The sequence below is a fragment of the Ptychodera flava genome, chromosome 5, assembly GCF_041260155.1.
Source record: "Ptychodera flava strain L36383 chromosome 5, AS_Pfla_20210202, whole genome shotgun sequence".
NCBI classification, from domain to species: Eukaryota; Metazoa; Hemichordata; class Enteropneusta; family Ptychoderidae; genus Ptychodera; species Ptychodera flava.
The window spans coordinates 36,681,131-36,707,662 of record NC_091932.1 but is presented as its reverse complement, the minus strand read 5'-3'; the positions used below and the strand labels follow the sequence as shown (position 1 = coordinate 36,707,662).

The 26,532-nt window shown below is 36.2% G+C and overlaps 1 protein-coding gene across 1 annotated transcript; it reads right to left on the bottom strand.

Annotated features, from left to right (window-relative positions):
* Window positions 1-3,127: 3,127 nt before the first annotated feature.
* Window positions 3,128-6,959, bottom strand: LOC139132603 (polycystin-2-like protein 2). Its single transcript, XM_070698885.1, has 6 exons — window positions 6,900-6,959; window positions 6,339-6,448; window positions 5,660-5,775; window positions 4,419-4,616; window positions 3,728-3,905; window positions 3,128-3,393 (listed from the first exon to the last, which is right to left on the bottom strand). Exons 2-4 carry the CDS (start codon window positions 6,432-6,434, stop codon window positions 4,421-4,423), a joined length of 408 nt encoding a protein of 135 aa, XP_070554986.1. The 5' UTR covers window positions 6,435-6,448; window positions 6,900-6,959; the 3' UTR covers window positions 3,128-3,393; window positions 3,728-3,905; window positions 4,419-4,420.
* Window positions 6,960-26,532: the final 19,573 nt, after the last annotated feature.

Here is a 26,532-nt window from a genome sequence, read left to right as displayed (position 1 = left end):
AATTTATTAATATTCATAATTATTTTTATGACAATAATAGGAAAAAATCATCACAAATTATGCCTACTGGACCTGTGCTCTTTTTAAACAGTCATATTTCTTATAACCCCAAATCTCAGACGCGTAGGTTAATATAGGTAGGATCATAGTATCAAACACTTTAAAATAAACATCATAAGGGAACATACCCATCTTTTTGTTGTTTTGACAATATTTAAAAATGATTTTTTTGCCTGTGGAGCAATAGTTTTAGTTGCCATGGACCATTGCAATCGACATGAGAGTAGAATACCATGATATTTGTAATAAGAAACTACTTCAACAGACTTTCCGTTAAAATACCACTTTTCTGATTTAGACAGATGATCCCCAGATTTGAAAACAATAATTTTTGTTTTATGTAAATTCACATTTAACTTCCACGAGTCGCAAGATGAGCTTAAATTGTTCAGAAGGCGTTGTAATCCAATAATCGTGTCAGAAAAAAGTGTGACGTCATCTGCAAATAAAAGGCAGAAGATTTCTACTAAATCTGGAGTAAGTTGTACACCACGTAACTCATTTCTGTGGAGCTCATTTGGCGACTCATTTATAAAAAAAAGAAAACAAAAAGGGGCTTAACATGCACCCTTGACGAACTCCTATTGGACAGTCAAAAATATCAGTGAGTCCACCCTGGGATCTCACGCATGCTTTTACATTTTTATACATAGCATGAATCATATTAAACATTTTACCACCTATTCCCCCTTTTAGCAAAACATACCATAATCTCTGTCTTTCTACTGTGTCGAACGCCTTGGAGAAATCGACGAAAACACAATAAAATTTGCCGCGTTTAAGTGTCAGATATTTTTGTACAATACTTTGGAGAATAAAAATATTATCAACGGTAGAATAACCACGCCTAAAGCCAGCTTGTGTTTCATCAACTTTACCAAGAGTTTCAGCCCAAAAGGTCAAACGATTGTTGAGAACAGAGGTAAAAATTTTACTGAATACACTTAACAATTAAATGCCTCTATAATTTCCTGCAACATTTATTTGACCTTTTTTATGTAGAGGGACAATTATTGCTTTGGTCCAATCGTCTGGGAACAGTCCAGAATCAAACAGTTTGTTAAAGAGAACTATTAAACATGGCAACAAGTAAGTTTCAGAAACTTTGAAAAATTCTCCTTATAGTTCATCACATCCAGAGGACTTGCCATTTTTAAGATGACGAATTGCTTTTAAGATCTCATGACCTGAAATCGGTCCATTTAATATGTCATAATCCACCTCTGTCATAAATGGAATAACATCCGTATTTTCTAAAAGATCCTTCAACTCATCAGATAAAGAAAAACCATAATTAGCCCAGGTTTAAGAGATAACAAATTACTAAAATAGTCAAACCACTCATCTAGACCAATGGTGTTTGTTAGTGGTTGTTAAATAGTCAATTTTCTTATGGCCGACCAAAACAATTTCGAGTTGGACGCACAGTTTGACGCTAATTTAGATTTTTCTTCCTCAAAATAAATTCTTTTTTGGAACGACATTTTTCCTTAAAGTACGTTTTACATCTTTATACTCCTGTAACAAAGCAAAATCATTTACTCTACGAAAACGTTTCAATAAAGCATACTTTTTGTTTTCAAATTCGAACATTCAGTATCGTACCAATGAGGTTGCTTCAGTTGATTTTTGAAATTTGGTGTAAGACGTTTTGCCATACCACATGCTGTCGCAGCTACTTTGAATAAATTCCCAACGGTCGCAATGCAGTCTCTAACATCAGCATTTGCATCAGCAATAATATCATCTAATTTGTTCACATTGTTATCCGACTGCAAGTGGTTTAAGAATACATTTTCTTTCTCTGAATCCCAAACATACTTTAATATAGATTCCCCATTTGATACGTTTATTGTACTTCTGCATGTTATACCAAGACTAAAACACATTGGGAAATGATCAGATTCTGTCGTAATTCGTTTGAAAAAGACGTCACTTTTGAAAAGAGATAAGAGGAAACTAACGTATAATCTACAACACTTGTGCCAGCATTGGCAATACAGGTAAATTCCCCACAGTTTCTATCAACACCTGTTCTACCATTTAAAATATGCAAATTGAAACAACAGCAAAATGAAAGCAGTGAACGACCGTAGCTATTTACTTCTTTGTCTTTAGATAAACGTGATTCGTTAAAAAATAATCTTTGTTATACAAAACAGTGTCATCTATAATATAAGTCGTGTCATCGTCAACAATGTAGTCTAATTGCTCACCAGTGCGAGCATTCATGTCATCTGCAATAATTACATAAACCTCTGGTAATTTGGATAGTACATCAATAAATTCAGATTCTAACAACTCAATACCATTTCCAGACGAAAGATCTTCATATACATTTGAATAGATAGGTGATATGTATACGCTCCAAAATAATGTTCCTGGTTAAAAATAAAGCAAATTCTATAGAGTAAAAACAGCCAAAGTATATAAATGATTAACATTCTACACAGAGTAAACAGCAGAGAACGTTACAAATAAATCTTGCATCAACCGTAACTGATAAATGGTGATCCCATAAATACATTTGTAAGAGTGCTTTAAAAAGGCGAGTCTTTAAATTGTGCTTAAAACAGTCAACAGAGCTAGCATTACGAATATCAGGAGGCAACGAGTTCCACAGAGAAGGTGTGCAGACAGAGAAAGCTCGCTACCCGAATGCCTTATTGAACTTTCCTTAAACATCTGAAAAACGAAATCGATTAAAGTATTCAATGACAAATAAAACTAACTTCACTACAATGTAAAAAAAAAATCTAGAAAAATATCAGAAGGAAGAAAGTCAAACCCTATAAACAGTTGTATATAAGAATTCAATTTTTTGCGCTTAAAAACCAATTTAAATTTGTGCTTTTATAGATATTATATATATAAAATGTTTATTACTTCAGCTTTCTTGATGTTATCTATTTACGAGGGCGAAAAACTTTTCGAAACTTAATGAAAATTCGGTAATCTTTCGAGTCACTGCATGTTCTAAAATGTTAAGAGATAACAATATATATCAGAGTTTGGTGGCAGTTACCATTGTAAAAAAATATTTAAATTTTATGCACAACCATTGATTAAATCATGAAAAAGCTGAGCCTAATATTTGGCTACTTGGTCATTTTCAATAGCTTTTTATGAAAAAGCAGTTCTTCCTCAGTGCAATTCCGTTGAACTTTTGGTGAGTTCGGTGGCGGAAAGTTCGCTGTTTTTCAACAACAATTTACACTCGATTTTATTTCAATTTTCGCCCAATGTGTTAGTCATTAACGCCGCGTCGTCCATGGAAGGTACCTTCACCAGCGCGAACGTGGACTGACTTAGTGGATCGTAAACGACCTTGACCTTAGTAAACAAGAAACAAACAATTAAAGACATAACATCCCATCGATTGATATTGTTAGCATATATCTATACTCTATTAAACCACATGTTACCAGTGGATGTCTTAGAAAAGGGGGAGGAGAAGACAGACAATTATAGACAGATCGCCAACGGAAAAAAGACAGTGACAGCCAGTCAGCCCGCAAGCAAGAGAGCAAGTGTGTGTGTGTGTGTGTGTGTGTGTGTGTGGTGTGTGTGTGTGTGTGTGTGGTGTGTGTGTTTTGTGTTGGTGTGTATATGTGTGTGCGTGTGTGTGAAAGAGAGAGCGTCAGAGAGATTAATACAAATAGTATACCTCTCAGTATGTCCAAAATTTCGTGAATACCAGCCATCGCTTTCTCGTTTTGTGCCTGAAGAGAGTTTAACTCTAGCTTGAGGTGATGTATTTCTTGAAACTGTTGCTCATGTTTTTGCTCTTCCACACTGTTCAATCCCTTTTTGTTGATCGTATCCACCGGAGCCGCCATTTGATCCTGGTTTTAAAAAACACTTTGAAAAAGTAACATGTCTCATTCAAACCACAGGGCTTCTCACACCGAAAACTGACGAGAAAGTGTCGTATCTCATTTACCATACACGAAAACATGTCAGTGAGCTGACAGAGACCATGTTCGGTCACTTGTCGACCATAAACAAGAGAAAGTACATGTATTAACTTGAGTTTTAGCACTGAAAAGAATCATCACATTGGTTTTGATTTTATGCAGTACGAGAGTAAGATTTCACTAGGCCAGCGTTGGATTAATTCAATTAGCTTGCTGAAATTGTATTATTCAATTACTATTGATGATAGCAAACACATTTAACGCAAAGCAATCGAACAATCAGGAATTTCAATTTTGATTTCACATCAGTTACGAAGTAGCCGCCTATTTCTAACAGTTCTCATTCATTTTACTATATTTTCACTATTTTAATAACATATTTTCGACAGCATAACGCATACAAACTTGGTCGATTCAATGAAGTTAATTAATAAATATTACCTTTATTTGGAAAGTAATCTTCTTAACGTTGGTGTTTTTTCCTTCCAGGCCATATCATCGTCATAGTATTCTTCCATTGGTTCATCGTGTACGTGTTTATAGTAAGCCTGCTTCTTCTCATCAGAAAGGTTGTCGTGTATACACGAAAGAATCGCGGCTCTCTCCATCAGAGCATTGGAACTTGCATTATCGTGGATTCTAACAAATTAAAAAAATGGCAACATCATTTCTGTTACATTAATCTCCGCAATCATAATGACAATCAGTATGTGAGCGTTATGGCCCATGGCAGTATCGCTGAAATGCCAGGCTTGGCAACTCAAATACACGTATTAATAACATCGCGGCTGTATTTTGTATCACGGTTGAAACTGTCTGGGTTTCAATTCTTAATGTTGAGTGTTGGTAATTTAAAAAAATCAATCTAAAACGCTTTGTTGGCGATATCTTAGAAATTTCCGTGAGTTACTAAATGCCACCATGTCTTATGAATATACAGATTTGGCAAAAAGAGGTATACACGGTACACCATCAATTAGCTGAACATCATGACATTCGGTTTCTATCAGTACAATTGCATCTGTCGATATTCCTCAGTCTAAAGTCTAGTAGAGGTCACACTCCGTGAAGATATAGCTTACGTCTTGAGAATGTTATTTACAATGTACATTCAGTACACTGAATTATACATTACAATTTTGTAAAACTATGCCAATTGATATGAGAAGACAAACGAATACCTTTCATTCGCCGCATTCAAATAATCGAGTGTCGTCTTTTCTGTTATACTGGCACATTGTAGCATTCATAGATAAGAAGTGAGGTCAGGCCACCGTTGTTGGAATGCACCTCAGTGACTTAGTGACGGATATTCGGAACTCCTAAACGTTTACATCACTGCTTTGTCTACCACATGTGGGCGCTCATTTTGAAGCTCGCGAAGTAATTAAAGTTTTCACTCTCTTAGATTTGTGAAAATGGAAAATTTAATTTTTGCCATAGATTTAACACAGGGATGCTGGCCATTTCGATTTTCTGGGTTGCTAAAAATGGTAATTTTTGTCTCTAATAACATATTTTTTTGCGACGACGGTTGACTTTATCACTCCATAATTACTCCATCATTACTCCATGAGCTTCAAAGTTTTCAAACAATGGGTTAACAAACTAATATCTTACTGAGAACTGTACCCTATAACTTGCGGAATTAAAATTTGCCTGGGATAGCATCCTTCGCTTACCTTACAAATGTCTCGCTGAGCATAGCGATGAAGAGGTTAAGCATAACAATGGCAGAGATTGCCAAGTAGGTACCAACCAGGATATCACACATTACAGGGTTTTCTTCTTTGAGGCCCTATGGTACAAATAACAGGTGGAGATACTTCAGTTGCAAAGGAAACACTCGTCTCTAAGCAAGTCAAAACGTAAAGTTGGGTTAAAAAGTTTCCAATCAAATGAATTGTGTGTGTCATAGATACATCATATTGACGCTATTAGTTTATATTTACTGACGACTCAAGGTAAAATAAATTAACACGATAATAATATGTCGATTGTAACCTTGTATCCAGCAAAAGTATTCTTAATTCGATCGTCATTGAATCAATTCATGCAATAATTAATATAAAGAGTTGTTTTATTATAATGCAACAACAATTCAACAGATATTTAAGTTTTATAGAAACACAACATTATTTGACGAACTGAATTTTACGTGATGAACATGAATTTTGACTGTGCAGATTTGATGATTGACATCCCTAATGTAGTCGTACTCCGAAACTTATCTACAAGTTATTTGCAACTACAAAAATGACCCTTTTAACCTTTGTACGTTTGGTTTGAATGATGATGTGGTAGAGTGAACTATGCAAAAATTTCAGAGCACAACTAATCAACTGTTGGAGTTTTACTCACATCGTAGTTGTATTCATCGACAAGGGTCATTCTGAATAAACTAAAGAGAGTCTCGGAGACAGTCTCGAACTCTTCTACGTCACCACCGAACATCATCCAGAATGAACAGGCTAAAATTATGATTAAAATATTACTATACTATTAAACTAACCACTTGTTATGAAGATAAGCCATTTGACAACACGGAAACTAGTTATCCATGTATTACTTGAGTTTCCTGGTATAGATGCATGTGAAAATGTTAATTCTTTTCAATAATGATCAAAAGTTTTGCCGATTCTTAACTATCAGTGGTCCTTCAAATATCACAGGACAGATAAGATTTACATTGTGATAGTAAATAGAAATATATATGTCCAACAGTGAACCGTACTCTGTGCTTAAAACTGACTGTCTCAAGTCGACTCTGGAATTAAAGTTTCTGGGTAATTTACTCAAAGAGTAAAATTTAATGTAAAAGGATTTTACAATGGCTAAATGAGGGCTCAAATACGCATGAATATTCAGCCTTGTCAATCTGAGGCAATTTTACCACGTGACAAGTCGGAGTTGTATACTTACTGTAAGGTATGTACACGATGAAATAGAGAAAACAGAATCTGGCCAAATCACCAATGATATTGTGACACATAACAATGAAAGGACCTGTCAGGAAGTAGAGTGGTAAAGCTTCAAAATGCTGAAATTGAATCGTAAATCAGCAGTAATCACCTAAGAGGATATTAAATAATGGTCATGTTTAATCCCTGAGATTTGCTTCAGTGTCGATAATGAACAGCGAAATATATCTAGACTTAACAACAAGTAAATGATCCATTGAAGCGTGCAACTAGCATTTCCATATGGAATAACGTTAAATTATACAACAATATTGGGAGGTCTGAAAAATTACGACATGATATTGCATATATTTGAAAGCGAGAATCGAACATTTTATTTTTCAGAGTTAATGCATTGACGTCGGCCATGATGAATTTCAAATATCGATACATCTTGAGCAATTTGTGGGGTGACCCCCATTATTATTTTTGATATTGAAAGAGAATAGTTGAAATATTCCTTGAGGGAAATTTGAGCAAAAATTTAGCCGTCTTTCATTTTCGTGGCCCATACTACCGTAAATTGAAACAAAGGAGACATTACTTAATTTTCAGGTAAAGCAAAGAATACTTGTTTTTCGCTTACCCGACATATCTCACTTTTACACTCGATCCTAAAAGTACTTTAGCCAGAAAAACCTCGCTGAATGTGCATGTTTTCATGTTTGCCTCTTTGGGAAAACAAACTGACTAATTTCTGACCAAGTCAGTCAAGCATTTTTTTCAGAGCAATATTGTATTCACACCTTCTCTGACATTCAAGACAGAAAGAATACTCACCAAGTGACTTGAATGCCCTCGCAGATTTCAAAAGTCTAACCCAGACAAAGATTATTGTTATGGCAAAAAGTCGAATGTGGATTTTGGCAGCCCAGCTCTCGATTCACTCTCATCCCCTAAGATCCCTATTCCAGTCGTCTCAACGGCGGGCGACGTGGCATTGGTGTTGTCTTCTGGCCAACAGAGTTCATCAGATACGATGAAGAAGTCAATGACATGGAAAACAACACAATTTATCAGGAGGATATAGACACACCAATCAAAAATATTCCTGCAATGCAACGCACAACAGAAGAATTAACTGGCAATATTCCCATTTAAGTTGACACCAAGTAAGTTGAATTTGCAGGTAACAGAAAACAACAGAAAGGGACCTTCGATCATATTTGGCGCTAGTACGTGTTTCGTCTTAGAAACAACCTCATCGCAACTATCCGTGGGATTCAACATCTAAGTCACACAGGCTCGTGAAGTCTCGTTCAACATGGACAATTGACCACTAACAGCGAGGTTTACCGGTTTTCTAATACTGTGAAACTATCGCAGTTCCCAAACCTTTCAAGTACTGAACACCCTAGTTCTAACATGATGAGAATTGATATTTTAGGTGCAAACGTTTTTTCAAGTTCAACAGACAAACTCAAATCCAAATATTCTGTGTTTTCTCGATGAATGAATCATCTAACCCTTAATCGTCTTAATAACAATTAGTCCAGTCAATCTACGAGATTTTGGCACCCAACCCACCACAAATTGCAACAGAATTTTTTTCTTCGGAATGCATTTTGGAGAGGTACCCATAACAACATATCAAAAGTTTACTCGAATCCACCGTGGGGAATAAGTCTAATTTGCATAAATCAAATATGGCTGCCAGCAGTTCTACAAAATAACATAATTGGCCATATATCACATGTTAAACAAGTTATTTGAGTGATTTCAAAGTCTGACACAACTTATTTAGAACCAGGAATCATTTTGGAGATATATAGGCAGTTCGTTAATTTGCATAATTCCAATATGGCGGCTAACATTCGTAAAATATACATTCTCGGTCATATATCACGTATTAAACAGGCTATTTCAGTGATTTTAAGGTTAAAATATATTTATTTGGCACGCACAAACAATCTTGGAGATACAATGGTTTGAGTAGGCACTTTGTTAATTTGCATAAATCCAATATGGCGGCCAACATACCTACAAAAGACATTTGCGGTCATATACCACGTATTAAATAAGCTATGTCAGTGATTTTAAAGTTTAAATATATTTCTTGAGCATGATGGAACACTTTTCGTGGTTCAATGTTTTCAAAAGGCGCTTTTATAATTTGCATAAATTAAATATGGCTGCCAAATTAATGTCCCATTGTTTAATAGGTTTTAATATAAATAAGGTTCTGGTATAGTTTTTAGCACTAGGAATCTATCAAGAAGATGCTGTTAAGTCCTTGGGCATTTATTTTTTAAATGTGAAAAGTATGCTATAAATTTATTTATAGTAACGATCCTTTTCGAAATAAAAGTTTATTTAAATAGGTGTTTGTGGTACCTGAACGTGTTAAAATACTCTATAATATATACTGTATTTTGAAAAAAACCGTCAAAGCGATTTTGGCAGACTTACTTATATGACTTATTAAACGGATTTAAATAATGCGCTTTTACTATTCAAATGTAAGAAACTCATGTGAGTTAAATAATTTTGTTATTTTACTATATATGAAAAACGTAAATGATTGTTAGTCGTCAAATATTACCTTTTTCTTTCTGAATGTAACTTTGGATTTACCTATGTTCAGCATTATTTGTAATTTGCATTGTACTTTGTCAAAACATCTGAAATCTGTAATGTTTACTGTTTTTTTTAAAAAAGACGTGTTCAAAATATTTAGTTTTTTATTTAGACTGATCTCCCTTCTTATGGACGAGTGCATCTTTATAGCCCCCCTAGATGATAGGCAAGAAGTCATCACATATTTCAGCAAAATTACAATAAATAAAACAAAGCTAATAAAAATGCAGATACAAAAAATAATTTGACCAAAAATAACAGTCGAAAATACACACAAATTAAAACTCAGCATTGTTGCAAACAATATCAGACTCATGAAAACCTTATCAACACACAAACTATCAAAGAATTGAAGACTACATGCTCAGCAAAGGCTTAATATACATTCAAACACCTAATCAGCCCAACAGATTCCAACTGTTACACGATGAAAACATGTACATTCGGAAAAATTACACTTCGATATATCAAGAGAGTTAAACAAATCATGAAACTCCCATTCATACTGAAATCAAAATGAACCTTACAGAACAATAGAAACAAAAGTGTAGAAAACTATTTGATAGCTAAGTAACTGATACTTGTAAAAATCCCCTTTAAAACAGAAAAATGACACGCTGCTTACAGAACGCAAGGCATTGGAAATTATATCAAAGAATAAGAAGACAGGAATTAAAAATTTGATAGATATAGGGGAATAGCAGCTCTAGATGTTGATGATATCCACGGTCCCTCCACTGACCGTGTGATAACATAAGGAAATGTAAGCAACAACTAGGAGAGCGGCGATACCAGACAAAGTTAACAGCAGATGGCACAAAACGAACAATAGAAGAAATAAACAACGTAACGACAACATGTATGATAAAACACATCGATTACCATATAAATATCCTGGTCTATTTAACAGTAAATACAGACACCACTTTCATACCTCCTGCCAAAAATACACAAAACTCGATCACGAGGCACAAAGTTCATACGACGCTCGATAAGTGGACTCTAAAGTCTAACTTTTCACTTTTCGAAACAAATCGTGAAAAACTACAAAATGACATAACATACACAAACAGGTTTATACAGAAAATTGAGAAAATTAAAGTTCTAAACAATGCGACTTCGGTAATATTTGACGTAGATTAAATGGACGTACTAGTACATCACATAATGAAGCATTTGACTCAATCAACAGGGCATTCGATCTGGAAACGTTACCAAACGATTACATGATCAGAAAACCACAAAATAAATATATGCTAGCCATACTAGAGGTTAATTAGAAAAAAACAGGTTTGAACTTTACACTGAATTCTGAAGAAAAATATTTTTGGACGGTGCTGTATGGGATCTCCTGCTTCGCAGGATATATAGCTGATATTGCATTTCACGATACAGAAATAAGAATAATACAGCAACATACATAACAAATATCTTTTGGATGAGATTCTGAGATGGAGTATTTCTTTATTGGAATGCAACATGAGCTCAATGAATTTAAATCGAACATCTTCAACAAAATGCATCAACTTTTAAATTTTAGGTTGAAACTCTTATCAAGAAATAACATATTCAGATCCAATTGTCCATTATAAGGTCACCGACACAACAAAGAAAATTCTTGCCACTGGAATACACAAAAGCACGGATGCACTTCAGAAAGTCATGTCACGCTAGGGCAACATTGAAGGGCCCCATTAAAAGTGAAACATTGGGGAACATTAGAACATGCAAAAACAAAAATGATTTTACACAGAAAGTGACATACTGTAGTAAAAATCGACAGGACCGTCACAACGAAAAACGGAAATGGAACATATCATCGAAGGAAAAGTGCGTAAAGCAAGAAGGCAAGTAAAACGAAAAGTAGCAAATAAAGCCAACTTAGAGTCTATTTTTCACAACAATGAAGTCCATACATCAGTACTAAGAGAATCAAACAAGCCCTGACTGAAAAGTGGTGTGAATTTATGAAAAAGTTTAAAGAATCTATTTCCAAAACCACTGATTATCGCATACAAGAAACATAGACAATAGACTCAGAAATCACTAGAACTCACAATCCCATCGAATGTCCTGACTTCGAATAACATGATCAAACACAATTACCGTTTGTTTAAGTCTCATAATACACAAAAGTGTTATTTTTTCCTAATTTACTTCCAGGTGTACTCGTCCAAAAGAAGGAGTTTCAGTCAAAATTAAAAACTTAACAATTAGTAAACTTCCTTTCTTTAAAAAGTAAACATAACAGATTACATGTTCAGACATTGTATAGCGTTAAACACCCATGCAACTTACAAATAATGTCGTACACGGGTTAATCCAATGTTATTCAGAAAAAAATATTATTCAGACTGCCAAAAATCATTAATAGTCGTCATATATAGAAAAACCACCATTTTAAGCACAAATATCGAAGGACTTAACATTTTCTTTTTGATATGTTCTTATTGCTTAAACTATAGCAGAACCTTATTTAAATTAAAAGCTACTAAGCGATTTGGCATTAATTTGGCAGCCATATTTAATTCATGCAAATTTTCAAAATGCCTTTCAAAGCAAAAAAAACATCTAAAGTGTTTCTTCATGCCCAAGAAATACATTTAACCTTTAAAATCACTGACATAGCTTATTTAATACGTGGTATATGACCGTAAATGTCTTTTGCAGATATGGTAGCCGCCATATTGGATTTATGCAAATTAACAAAATGCCTACTCAAACCATTGTATCTCCAAACTTGTTTGTGCGTGCCAAAGAAATATATTTATAACCTTAAAATCAATGAAATAACCTGTTTTATACGTGATATATGACCGAGCATGTATAGTTTAATGTTAGCCGCCATGTTGGAATTATGCAAATTAACGAACTGCCTATATACAACATTATATCTCCAAAATGATTCCTCGTTCTAAATAAGTTGTGTCAGACTTTAAATCACTGAAATAACTTGTTTAACATGTGATATATGGCCAATTATGTTATTTTATTGGACTGCTGGCAGCCATATTTGATTTATGCAAATTAGACATATTTCCCCAAGGTAGATTCGAGTAAACTTTTGATATGTTGTTCTGGGTACCTCTCCAAAATGCATTCTGAAGAAAAAAATTCTGTTGCAATTTGTGGTGGGTCTAACCCTATTTTGACTGGACTAAATACTCATTTATTCATATAAGTATTGTTTCTGTTTCAATCGACCAATAATGAGTTATTATCGATGACAAATATTCAATGGACTTAAATTGTACTTTATGTAGAATGAATTGAAAACAGCAAGCCATTTTAAACTACTTTAATTTTCATTCTCAATGAATATTAAAAAGAAATTTGTTCGATCAGGAGAATGAAGTACCTATGGTTTTAAAACCTGAGACAAACTCCGGAAGAAAACAACGTGTTTAGAAAATGAATGTACAGCTTAGCAGCAGTCATGCAGAATAGATTACGAGCATGGCGAGACCTTAGGATAATCTTGGCACTGCTTGTGTCTCATAACTAAAGAGAAATTTCAATTATTTGGCAGTTTCTTAATACTTTTTTACTCGCTTTTAGGAAAAGTGACTTTACAAAATATGCTTGTTTAGAACATCTCTGATCGTATCACATTGATGATTATTTCAAATGTAACCCATTTTTAGTGTATGATGCAGAGTATCTCAGGGTAATGCCTAAAATATTTGTAAACAGGATGTATTTTTCATGTTTGATCGAAATAAAAGAATTTAAGTTATCCGCTGAACAGACTATAAGAGAAATGTCGCTGAACTCTGAAATATTTTTCACTGTAATTACTGTATTGTATTTTTTTGTATACGGTCACTCTACACAATTTGTGTAGTAACCGTAGTTTGTCAAAATATATACCCATCGAGTAGATTTGCATTTTGAAAATTCTAAAGGTTACACGGAAATTTGCTTGATGTGATAATGTCTCACAAAACGGCAACAATCGTTTTCAAGATAACACTTAGGCCAGTGCTAACCAGGTGAAAAACAACGTCTTACAATTTACCCCAGAGGGAATTTTGCCGAGTAATAGCGATCATGAGTCCTATACATTTGACTAAGTTCCGCAAAACGTCTCAACAATAGCTTGTGTTCTCACCAATAGTTGTGGATATACGCCGGTTTCACACTTTCAACTTCTTCTTCTCTACTTTCAAGCCATTCTTTTTCAAGTGGCCATCTTGGATGGCAATCCTTGAAATCGTCTTGGATGAGATTGAGTTTCCACGCTTTCCAAGCCTAGGGAACGGAATGACAAATTATCAATTGACAATGTTAATATTTGTGTTCGGGGAGAGAAGATTCTGTAGTTGCAATTTGATAAGACAAAGGGACATAAATGTGGTTTTGTCACCTATCACTTTTTCACATTACTTATACAATGAGATGTGTAACGTATAGTAAACATTTTCCAAACTACTTTCCGGTTTTTTCCTTTCTGTCACAAAAATACAGGCCAACGACAGTAAGGAGGTACGAAAGTTGTCTCGTACTTACGTCCAACTTCTTCTTAGAATTGGCAAAGTCAAGAAGTTCTAGGAAAATTAAATAAAACGTGACAAAATGGCCACAATCTGAAAAGAGAAGACAAACGCTTCTTACTTGCAACAAGGATCGTACAATGAACTTTATTTGAAGTTGATTTGATGGTTAATTGATTTGCATTACGGTATGCGTGACTCAATTTTCAAACTTTCGAGGAAGGAGAATGGACAAGAATGTTAACAACCTTTCACAGAACCCGCAAGGTCATGTAGTCTTTCTCAAGAATATAATATCTTCGACAGGCTAGAATCATTTTATTTTCCTGCAACCGCACAATAACTGTTATCACAGTAGTTGCATTTCAACACGCCTTCAAGATATTTCTTGGCCATCAGTAGCTGTTGCGTACAGTCTACTGTGTAAACCGTTGTTAGACCAAGATTCAACTTGTTGTCTGGAGTCTAGCAGAACGCAGTTCTGCAAAACGCAGTATTACCATTGCCTTTCTCACCTCCCAGTTCGGACAAATTTGCAAATTGGAACCACAAATCGAGACCACTTTTCACGATAGCGTGCGCTGTGCATAACCTACACCGATTGTTAATTTGCTTCTAATGAATATCGTAAGCTATTACTCGCTTCTAATAGATATCGTAACCTATTACCCAAAGAATAATTCTCCAAATATCTCCCGGAATGTAGTAACATGCTCTGGCATCGGGTTTTATCACAGCAAGTGCCGACCACAGTAGAATGTAAACGATATCCAACAGAAACTCAGTCATGGCAGCCCGTCTATATTAAAACAAAGTAAAAGGAAGATTTAAAGAGTCACAAACGCTGCTTTACATTTAGGCTTACTGTCTAATCCTGTGAAGAAGAATTTTGAGAGAATCAAGTAAGCAATCCAGCACAACTTGAATGAGTGACATAGATTTTTTTATTTCTGGTCACAACACTGACTTTGATACTGTTAATGATGTGGTGATGTTGGTATCGATGATGATGATGATGATGATGATGATGATGATGATGATGATGATGAACACGATTTGTACAGAGCATTCTTCAATTGCGATTTTATAATACACAGTCATAACAAAGCACTGTAAGGCAACACACCTTCCAAACGCAATCCACATGACTTCAAGCAGTCTCTGGATAATCACATGTTCTACATTGTCGTGTTGTCGAAAACGAACGATTATCTGCAGCTATAAAATAAGAAAACTTACATGATAATGGTGGAAGTCATGATTGATAGAGAAATTTAAAAATATTGACATACATGTACAAGTGGTCCATTGCCATAGGGATGAGGGCAATGACATTATAAAAGTATACACATTTGGTTGACTGTGACAGTCCTGCAGTTATTAGCACGCATCGGGTTTTAAAAGTCTATCGGGCAACTGCGAGCAATGGAGAAATTCTAAGCTTCCTTTATATCTGTATCCAGGTTTTAAGCCCAATTATACAGTGTACGTGTACGTTAAATGATATGCAAAGACATCGAGCATAGGAAATGAGAGAGAGATACTTTAAACAGAAACCGAAAGGTAGTCTGTACTCTTAACGGCGTGCGTGTGCAACTGTTTAACCTTCCTTTATCTGCAAGAAAAGAAACTTGATCCGAGAATGCTTATGATGAACATTATTAGTTCCAGAGACCAGCTCTGGAACTGTTAGTTTTTGCTCACTTTCCTTCTCTCTTTCTTTCTTTCTCTCTTTCTTCCTTTCTTTCTTTCTTTCTCTATTTCCGGTATTACTACCATTATAGAACATGCTATACACAAATTTTACCTTAATTACCCAGATTGCATTGCGACACGCTTATGACATCATCGCTCAGCTCGGACGGGTTTTACGGGCATTTCTTGTTTGTTTATTTATTTATTTTTTATTTTGCATTGCACGACTATCATATTGCGTTCAGCTATTATAATTATAGCTTTCTTTCGCTTTGTTTTTTGTCGCTTTTTTGATTTTATTTTTCTCTAAATACTCGCCGTAGGTGGCGCTATACTGTCATCTCATACGCCTTCCATGTGAGACCCAGGCCTGGTTATTAGACCGCTGGTTTTCGCCCGAGTGCTCATGGGTTGAATGAGATTAACAATGGCGGCGGATACAAACGCTTCCCTCGCATAGAGAGAGAAAAGTAGGCTTTGCGTAAGTTTACAAGCGCGGCTGGGCACATCGTGTACCTAGGCGAGGTGGATGTGCTCGAAAACGAAGATCAATGCAAGTTTTGGATTCAAAATCGGCTGTTTTCGGCGGAGAAACTGCCCGCCGTATTTCTGAGGAGCCACCAGCGGTTTTTTCTATATCAGTCTGCAGGGCTGTGGTGGGAGGCCGTTTAACGCCGGTAACACACAGCCCTGCCATGCAGAGCTAGGCATAGCATAGTGAACTGTCTGTCACCACACCGGCATGCGTTGGCTGCACGTAAAAGCAACTCAACTTTCCAAGATCAAACGGTCAGTATCTTGTGAAAACAGCGACATAGCAATGAAAATTGTTTTAGTCAGTGTTTTTAATCAAATAGAAATGATTGTGGCCTCGAAACTACGCGCCTCTTTACGGCAACAACTCAGCGCTACCCGTCAAGAGATTGATTTTTGCGTAGGTCAGCGGAGCGAAAATTATTGCTCTGGCTCGCGAGAATGTCGTCTGACATACATTTCCGTGCGTTGTCACCCCCGTATGTATCTGTTGCGTTTTTACCGTACATGTAGGCATTGTTAATCTGTGTACTGTAATTCCCCGGACTGCCTTGCTTTTAGTTGTATTCTGTTGTTTACTGCTATCAGCCCTAACTAAAGGTACGTGCTTGCATATTAAAATCCAAAGCACTCTTTCATTCTGCACCTATCTTTGTCACACATTCTCTTGTTTCTTCCGCTGCTCTGGTCTCTGGAACTTCGGTTTGCTTGCAAATGCTTTCTAGTGCAAAATTGTCTTCTCATTATTATTATTATGAGCAAATAGAACTGAAACAAATATTCGCTCATCGTTTTCTGCCGGCAAGCGTACACGCTATTTTGGGTGGGGGGGGGGGGGTCAGTGTGTTTTTGAATTACAACATACTTGCCTAAAATACATCATATCAGCCAAGAATTTCATCATTTAGTTGCATGTATATATATATATATATATATATATATATATATATATATATATATATATATATATATATATATATATATACACTATATATATATATATATATATATATATATATATATATATATATATATATATATATATATATATATATTCACCTTTTGTTTAATTTACTTTAATCGCGGAAGAGCAGGGGGGATCAGCGATTTTGACGTCGACAAAAAAATCAACTGCCCCCCCCCCCACCACCACCCCCACGGGCCGAAGAAACTGACCAGTCTCTTATATGGATATATGGATAGCAGGCATTGTATTTAAAAACGTAGCCTGATTGATCCCTACAATGTACGAGATTTGAAGGCAATCTTCTGAAGCGGTGGGTCAGACGTAGTGAGGTGACCGGCAGCTATAGTGAACGACAAAGAATATCTTATTTTCTTCAGTCAAGCAGCATACGAAAATGATTACCATTGCACGTGCTCAGTCTGTTCCTGGATTCGCTAATACATGTCATGTGACAGGACAATGGTCGTTGATAGCGGTGATAAGTCAGATGCGTCAATAAAGGAGCGATATCTTATTCTCGTTACTATCCTAAGAAAACAACCTACTAACCTCGGAACTGCTTTTAGAAATAAATCCGCAAGCTATCGCTCTGTATTTAACACATTTTTTTCTCAAGACTGCTTTGCACGGAGGCAGAAATCACATAGGCAGTAGGTAGAAATTACAATACCGGTATCCACTATACTAATATGACAAATACCATGTAACATCTATCGCAATATCGTTTCACAATGTGATTTAAGGGTCAGTGAAGAACAGGAGTTCTTTAGCACTGCTAAATGTGTGACTTACTCGCCGTCCATGGCTCAACATGCTGAAGAAGGAACTTCTGTCGTCTGTTGGCACTGTCTATTTTGTGCAACTGATTAAGGCCAATGGGAGCCTGTGAGATATTAAAAGAGAGTATACCAAACCCCTCTTAATGCCAAGGATGACCGCTAGATTTTGTCAAGACGACTATATAGAGTCTGAACAATGCAAGTTTCAGAAGTTCAGCATATCACGATGATTGAACACTGATTGGCATGTCGATCAAGGTTTCAAGCAACTTCACTTGTCCCAAGGTAGCTTGGATTTGAGTGTAATCTTTCTGCACCCCAAACACACATCGAACAATATATATGGTGGTAGCTTCTGTCAAAAAGCAAGGTTTTTTTTTGCTCATTTATTCAGGCACATTAAGGACGAATTCGTTATTTTTATCAGGCAGTAATATGTACATCGTAACTGGGTTCTACGTAGATACACTAACATCGATTGACACACGCTTGTGAAAAAATGAAGTGAATAATGTGTGTTCAGCTGCCCTGACAAACAACTTATAAACAGTGCTCGCTTTGGAGTAACATACATTTATATATATATGATGGACTCACGTAGACTGTCCCTGCAAAAGGTAATTAACGGATAGTTCAATGAAAAAGAAAATAATTCAGGCGTTTTAGAAGAAATTTTTATGACGTGGAAAGACATTGATCAGCTGCTAGTATGACAAGTCAAACGTTGCGACCATTTCTTTGTATGAAACCTCTTTTCGTTTTGTAAAACTCTGTTTTCTTTGTGTAAAACATATTTTCATTGTGTAAAAATCTATTTTCTTTCTGTAAAATTATAGTCCTTTCGTAAAAAACATTTTCTTTCTGTGACAAAGATTTCCTCTTTGTACAAAGCATTTCCATTCTCTAAAAAATCATTTTGCGAAAAAAAGTTTGTAAAAAAAATAATTTTTTTAAAAACCTATTTCATTTTGTAAAAAATTATTTTCTCTTAGTAAAAATCTATTTTTCTTTTGTATAACTGACATTCATGTTGGTAAAACCTACGGTTGTGTTCCTAAACGGCCATTGGTATTGATCACGTGTCACACCTGTTTGTGCTTGTCCAACTCACGAAACGTGTAATTTGTAATCCAAATGTCTTCTTATATATTAATAAAAAACTTAAACAAGTTTTGCATCTGTAAAACTTTAATTTATGTCTGTAAAATCTATGCTTGTATTCCAAAACGGCCATTCGTATTGGTAATGTAACCTTCGAAATAATGGCGCTCTGGTCAAAGGTTAAATGCAGACGCCACCAGTTGTGTCGATATGTGCTGTGGTAATAGTGGTAAAGGTTTCACTTGTTCCGTGAACACCGTTCAGTGGACTGTATAATTTCTTTTATCGTCATATGATGATAATTGTTCGCGAAAATTTCGTCTCGTTACAGGTGTTTGAATCTAGCGACAGTATCATTACGTTGAAAGAGAGTTTCACAGTGGGATATGTCAGGTAAAGAAGGCTGTTTTAATGAGGCTTCGGCCTTAGCAGCACTTCGGCAACAATATGAAGCAAACATGGTGATTGGCATGCTATGTATAATCATGCAAATAATGACATCAACGTCAATACCTCACGCAGTCTGGCATAATGGAAGTAACAAATAGACATGGGCGTATAAAACCAGATCACGTGATTTTTTTCGACTTACCACAGTTGGCATTTTTGCCAGCATTGTCACAATACATGGTTCTCCATTATCATCTACTACATCAGCTCTGGCACCTAAACTGATCAGTAGTTTACTGGCTTCACTGCGATCTAAGTACATAACAAGATAAAGGTTATTTAACCTTCCACCGCGACGAACAGCAAGCTACCCCGTCTGTCTGTCTGTCTGTCTGTCGAAACATAAATCACCAGAAAACATGTTAAAACATTGTGAATAACGATTTTCATTACTTCGTTTTATAATTTACATTTCACCACAACCATCATTATCAAAAAAAGGCCTTGTCAGCTGAGGAAGAAGTAGTCTGAAATACCTATTGTGCTACTTTGAGTGTGTTACGATTTGCTTGAGGCTAACGTGTTGTAATGAAACTTCAACTCAGAGGCAAATGCGTAAGAGTTTCTCAAATTTGAAAGCAGTTGAACATTCACATACATTAGAAACATGAGAGGTCACCATTCGTGTTTTCATTGTATAGATTAAGGTAGAATGTTGCTCGGGGACAGATATTTGGACTCTCAAACTTTTACAATACTTTTCTGATCTAAAACCTGTGGGTGTTCATTTCAAAGCTCTTGGTGTAAGAAAACGTTTTACCTTCTTAGTTTTTCGAAAATCTAAATTTTTATTTTTCTCCATACAGTTAACACAGGGATGGCGGCCATTTTGAATTTATCAATGATAGGTAAATATTGAGCAATTTTTTCTTCCGGTACCAACATTTGCACTATGGCGCCACCAATTTTAATTCTTGATTTTGAAAGATAATTGTTGAGAGATTCCTTGATGAAAGTTTGAGTGAAAGTTTAATTCTTTCACTTTTCGAGGCGCACGCCTGAAGCACAGATATTCGACATTTTAATGCGCACTGTATCTCGAAGCACGTAGACGACGTATACAAGTGGGCACACGATCGCCTATAAAACAACTCTTAATGCTGTAGATAATAGTACTAAAGATTTGATATTGTTCTGTCCAAGTTGGACAGCCAAAAAGTGTGATTTGCATTACTCGTAGCAGTACAAAATGCCGTCAGAATTTTAAAAAGCAAGATGTTTCGCTGAATGTCCGATTGTTCTCCCTTCACATAACGGGTATTGAAAAAAGTATCAATATCCCTCAGCAATATCGCCTTGTTTTACGTATGACTGGCATGTATTTGGCAATATCTTTATGTGTTTTTTTAACTTCAGGGTCTTATGGAAAACCTGATACCTCAGTGGATACGGCTTTATAATAATTTCTATTGCAAGTCAATACGCATCGACAGATATTTGCGTGTTACCATTTTGACCATCCCTCCGATTTCTTTGGGGCCTTTCCTAACTAGAAGTGCCAACTTTGTTCATCACACACGCCAAAGATTTATGTACGGTACCTGCTATTGCTGCTGCCATTAGCGCTGTCCTCCCTTTCGGTCCTCTCAAGTGAATATCAGCGCCACGTTGATACAGGAGTGACAAAACATCACATGCGTCGTTGGAAGCTGCGAAGGCAAGTGGCGTGTAACCGTTTTCCCCGGCCCTGGCATCAATCTCCGCTGAAAGCGTGTTGAAGCTTAGGTTATTGAATAGTTTACCCTCATCTGCGCCCTCGACTGTGAACAGTCGCTTGATATGCTGAAGTCTACGTAGCTGTGTAAAGTCAGCTACATTGATTGCGAGTTATTGTTTCGGAGTTCTTTACCAATGTGAATAAGTAAGAATATAGCGATGTTCCGACTCTATCTTTTACTCCCTGTCAGCCTGACAGGTTGTGAAGACCAAACTTATATCTTCATTAACATTATGTTGTGGTGTATTGTTCACCTTTCCAAACCTTTTTTCCCTTCCGCTCGTAAAGAACAGTTCCTGTTTTACTTCCAAAATCATGTCGAAAGACCAGAACTGTACTTGGTATCACCACAGAGTAACATCATAGACAGTCTGTGGTACTCTGTGGTATCACGTACTTCTCAGATTTCTCAATGACATTGGAAATTATGAACAAGATTTACAATGTTGTCAGCGTTAATACTGAATATTTCATCATACATTGTGGCGAAGAAATGTTTAGAATTTACACATGTGTCTTGTGTCATAAGCTACTTGTTTAAATTTGCAAATAAAACCACACGATACAGTACCTCCTTTTTCCAATAGTAACTCAACCATCGCTACGTAGTTTACGGCTGCAGCCACGTGCAAAGGCTGGCGACCACTATTATCAGCAATTTTCCCGTCGGCACCCCTATCAATGAGAAATTTAGCGATGTCTGTGTGCCAGCATCGGGCTACCTGAAAGTTATGGATGAAATTTTAAGATGTTTATATACTTGCACGCTATTCGAGTAGGCAGTATTGTTTTTATCAAATTTTAAAGCGAAAAAAATGAGAAAATATTTTCCTTAACATACATTAAAAGCCATCGGCAGGAAAAATCCGCAAGATGTAGTTCAAAAGCTTACATTTTCAACAGCTTTGGTGTGTAACAGATTGCAACATTCATAAGCTCCGAAAAAATATTTTCAACATACACCTGTTGACTAAAATTCACGTTATTGAATTTTCGAAAACTCATTTGACTTTTGCAGATTTTGTGACATCCACAATTAGGGGGGGGGGATGTGAGAAAATATTTAGAGTTTCATTTTTTCATGTAATATATCTATAACATGTTTAAAACTCTGGGGCTGCTTTCGGATCAGGAAAACGGTAAGTAGCATTGGAAGAAAGGATATTCTCGCAATCAGATGCTGTGAGCCACGATTGGTTTGTGATCGCCATAATTTACGTCATTTCTTACAAAGCCTGACTTGCCTCATGTATTATTGCCTGTCCATGCTGATCCTGCGCGTTCATATCTGCGTGATGTCTGAGCAAATATTCAACGTAAAATAGATTGATTTCCTCATCCTTCTTTATAGATGTTGCTAGGTGACAAAAATACGCCATCAATCTTCTAGTCTCTTCATTCCATTTATTGTTGATATGAGATACATCAAGCTGGCCGCCTTTAGCGCCCCCGCCTTCGCGCTTATATATATCTAGAGAAGAAAGGTGTATTGATTGATAATAGGATGAAATTATGGCCGGGACAATTATATTAAAGATGGTCTAAGAGGCAAATTGTATAAGCCAGCGGCCGTTTCTATACACGTTGTTCTTCATTTCGCTTTGTTCAGGCCTCTGACACAGATACAATTGACGAATGATATACTACAATTATAATACAAAAATAGCTTTATTTGCTTGATAAGTCACTGCCAGCCATTTTGAAGAAACACAATATATGCAATGCATATAGTGTTATCCTTTTGCACCCGTTGAATAAAAAGAAAATACGTATATTGCTAGACACTGAGTCAATGCAAACTGTATTTATACAATTTTACATTGGTGTAAATCAATGTAAGATAATGATACAGCTAGATTAGAGAGGCCAATATTTAGAAGATATATCTGCTCACCGTTATCCTTGATGTCGAAATCCTCACGCCTTTTTCTATTGCAATTGTCAAGCTTCAATGAATCATAATCTGTCATAAGCAGTTCACGTTCATATAAAATCCCTACCATGTCCGCATAGTTGACGCCCAATGCAATGTGCAAGGGTCGGCGAGAATTCTTGTCGGCACTTTTTACATCGGCACCTCTGTCAATGCAAAACTTGGCAACATTTGTGTGCCAACAACGAGCTACCTGCGAAAGGAGCGAACAAAGCCCGTTAAAGACATGCAAGCCCACCAGAAACTGCTGAGGTAGCTTGCAAAGTTTGATCACTGTGGCGTTGTTATTTGAGTGAAGTGCCATACTTTAAAGAGTTGTACAATAAGGATTAAAAGTGAGGAGGCACTGCGAAATGTGACATCATGAAACAAAATAAACGAGATGAAATACTTCCGGTGAAAATCCGGCAAAACTTGCTGAGGTCAGCTTTGACAATGCAATTAACTGTACTTTAACGAGACAATGTTTCAGATACCTCGTAAAGCAACCATTTATTTCCATATACAAATGCACAATGATTCGATATAAAGTGGAGATGCAGTTAACCTATCAAACACGATCGGAACTCATTTGGGATAATTGGATCTTAATATTTTTCAAATTTCTCGAAAGTGTTAGGTACCCTTTCGTTGGATGTTTCAACATTACAAATTACTCATAAAAACAAGTGTATAACTTAAAAAAAAAGCAGATAAGCTTACATTTGCAGATTAAACCGACATGACTTCACTATCCAATTATCCCAAATAATTTCCATTTACGTTTATCGTAAACAGAATTTTTGATACCGGACTTGCCTCATGTAATACTGTCAGTCCATTGCAATCCTTTGCATTGATATTGGCGCCATTTCCTAATAAGTGTTCAACGTAGTAGAGACTGACTCTCTCATTCTCCCTCTTTGATGTTGCTAGTTGGCGGAAATATGTCATCAGAGCTTTAGTGGCCCTTTCGGAGGCCGTGTTTCCATAGGTTTTGTACACTCCCAGCCGAGCTTCTTTCGTGTACTCAGCTTCGTGCATTCAGAAAGAGAGTAAATAGAAATACGTGATGGCATTTTACTATACGAGTACAATTCTTGTAACTTTCAAAATGTTCGCTTTAAACATGTATAATAAAAATACCTAGACACGATTTTAAGTTACTCCGCCACTGGCCAAACGTTGAGCAGTTTGCACGCCAGTGGAAATAAACGACATCATTCACTAAGAAGGGGAAAGTGTTTTGGAATACACATCTAGTATTAAGTTTTCGCTATGATTTTTCTCAGATCAATTGTAAGAGCCGTGTATTGAGATTGAGGACCAGTTATAGGGCGCAAGGCAAAGAGAATGAATATAGTGGCGCAAGATTTCTCGTAAAAGTAAAATTAAGGTAGTTCGCGCCTCAAAAATGAAAGACTTAAACTCTTGCTCAAACTTTCACCAAGCAAACTTTAAACTCTTCTCTTTCAAAGTCAAGAACGAAAATCGGTGGTTACCGTGCAAAATTTTTGTACTAAAGAAACAATTGCAAATTACACAATATTTACTTAGATTTGAAATCCAAATGGCCGCCATCCCTATAATATCTCCAAGGGAGATATAAAATTTCTGTTCACAAAACTATAGGCCGGTGAAAACTTCTTACTCCATAAGCTTCAAAATGAGCCCCAACAAGTGATAGGTCTAAAGGCATTGTATGGTTTGAGAATCCGAATATCGCATTCTGTACCTTAACATCAATACACGCATTGCTATATCGAAGACGGAAACACAGAAATAGACGATAATCTGCTCACGTTTATCCTTAGAGTCGAACTCCTCACGTCTTCCTCGGTTGCACTTGTAGTCTTCATATTGATTCTCTCCCCCTATTATCTCACACTCCAGAAAACACTCTACCATGTCCACGTAGTTTGCCGCCAAAGCCACGTCCAACGGCTGACAACCGTTCTGATCCTCGCATGTTACATCGGCCCCTCTCTCAATCAGAAACACAGCGACGTCAGTGTGCCAGCATCGTGCTACCTATGGGAACGAACAAAGTCTGTCAAAAAATACCAACGTACTAGATACTAAGACAGAATACTCACCCGTTATTAGGACGAATGCTGTTGTGCATCAAACATCTTAAGTAATGTTGTTTCAAATACCACTTCATCATTTCATTACTGTTGTCATTGTTCTTACCGTCCGATTCCATGACTCTAGTAACTTTTGATTCATTTTCCATTGTGTTTGTTATGTTTTAACTCTTTGAGCGGCAAAGTCAATTTTTCACTTCTTTAGAATGTAGGCCTACCCCCGTCATTTTTCACAGATTTTTGCCAAAATTTTGATAAAAAATTGTAGGCAATCAAATGTGATGTTCATTTGGTCCAAATCATCAAAGTACAGAAAAATTCGGCATCCATATAGGGTTAATACTATATTTGTACCTTTTCTTGAAAATGAAATTCATATCGAAACCCCAAGTGTAAGCTTTTACGTCCGTGACATGAATTTACATGTAGTCGCGGTGGAATTCATTTGTCTAAAGTAACAACGCATTTCTACAATACGTTACTTTTGCAAGTCTTAGACCAATACTCCCCACCTCAACACACGTCGGAGGGAAGGGAAATCGGCCAAGTTTCTCGTACAAAACAGTACATCAATAACAATAATTTAGGCTAGTACAGCTATTTTCTCTAACCTGTCTTATTCAGTAGTGTTCCTTTCTACATTCCGAAGACAATCTTGATAAGTCAGCGTTCATAAATACTGGCAAGGGGTAATCTGTGATTAATATTTACGGCCTACGATCAAGGTCCGCAAAACCCATATCAGGGCCGTAAAGGTTTTATCATACCTTATTGAATGATAACTATGCAGTTTACATAATAATCAGCATTGTGTTGGAGATAAAAATATGTGCGATATCAAAAGTTCATCGCCATTCGTGTCAATTTTTCAATATGCTGCTACGGCGCGCCGATTATTTCAAAATTATTTTAAATATTTGTGAGGATCCAAAAAAAATCGCTGGGGTTAAAAAACGAGGGGGGTCATCCAAGATAAAAAAATCGCTAGGGGTAAATAAAAATGAAGGCTGTACTGTGATAGATAGAGAAAAAAATCGCCGGGGTTAATAAAAAAGGAGGGGTACATCAAGAAAAAAATCTGGGAGGGTAATGAAAACACGTGGAGGTAGGGGGTAACATCCAGAAAAAATCGCTGGGGTAATGAAAAAACACGAGGTACTATTGTAGTGGTAGATCCAAATTAAAGAAAATCGTTTGTTTCATAAGGAGGAGGGAGGAGTTAGCGAGGGTGTAAATAAAAAAAGGGTTGGTTACATATTTGTGAGAATCCAGAGAAAGGTTAA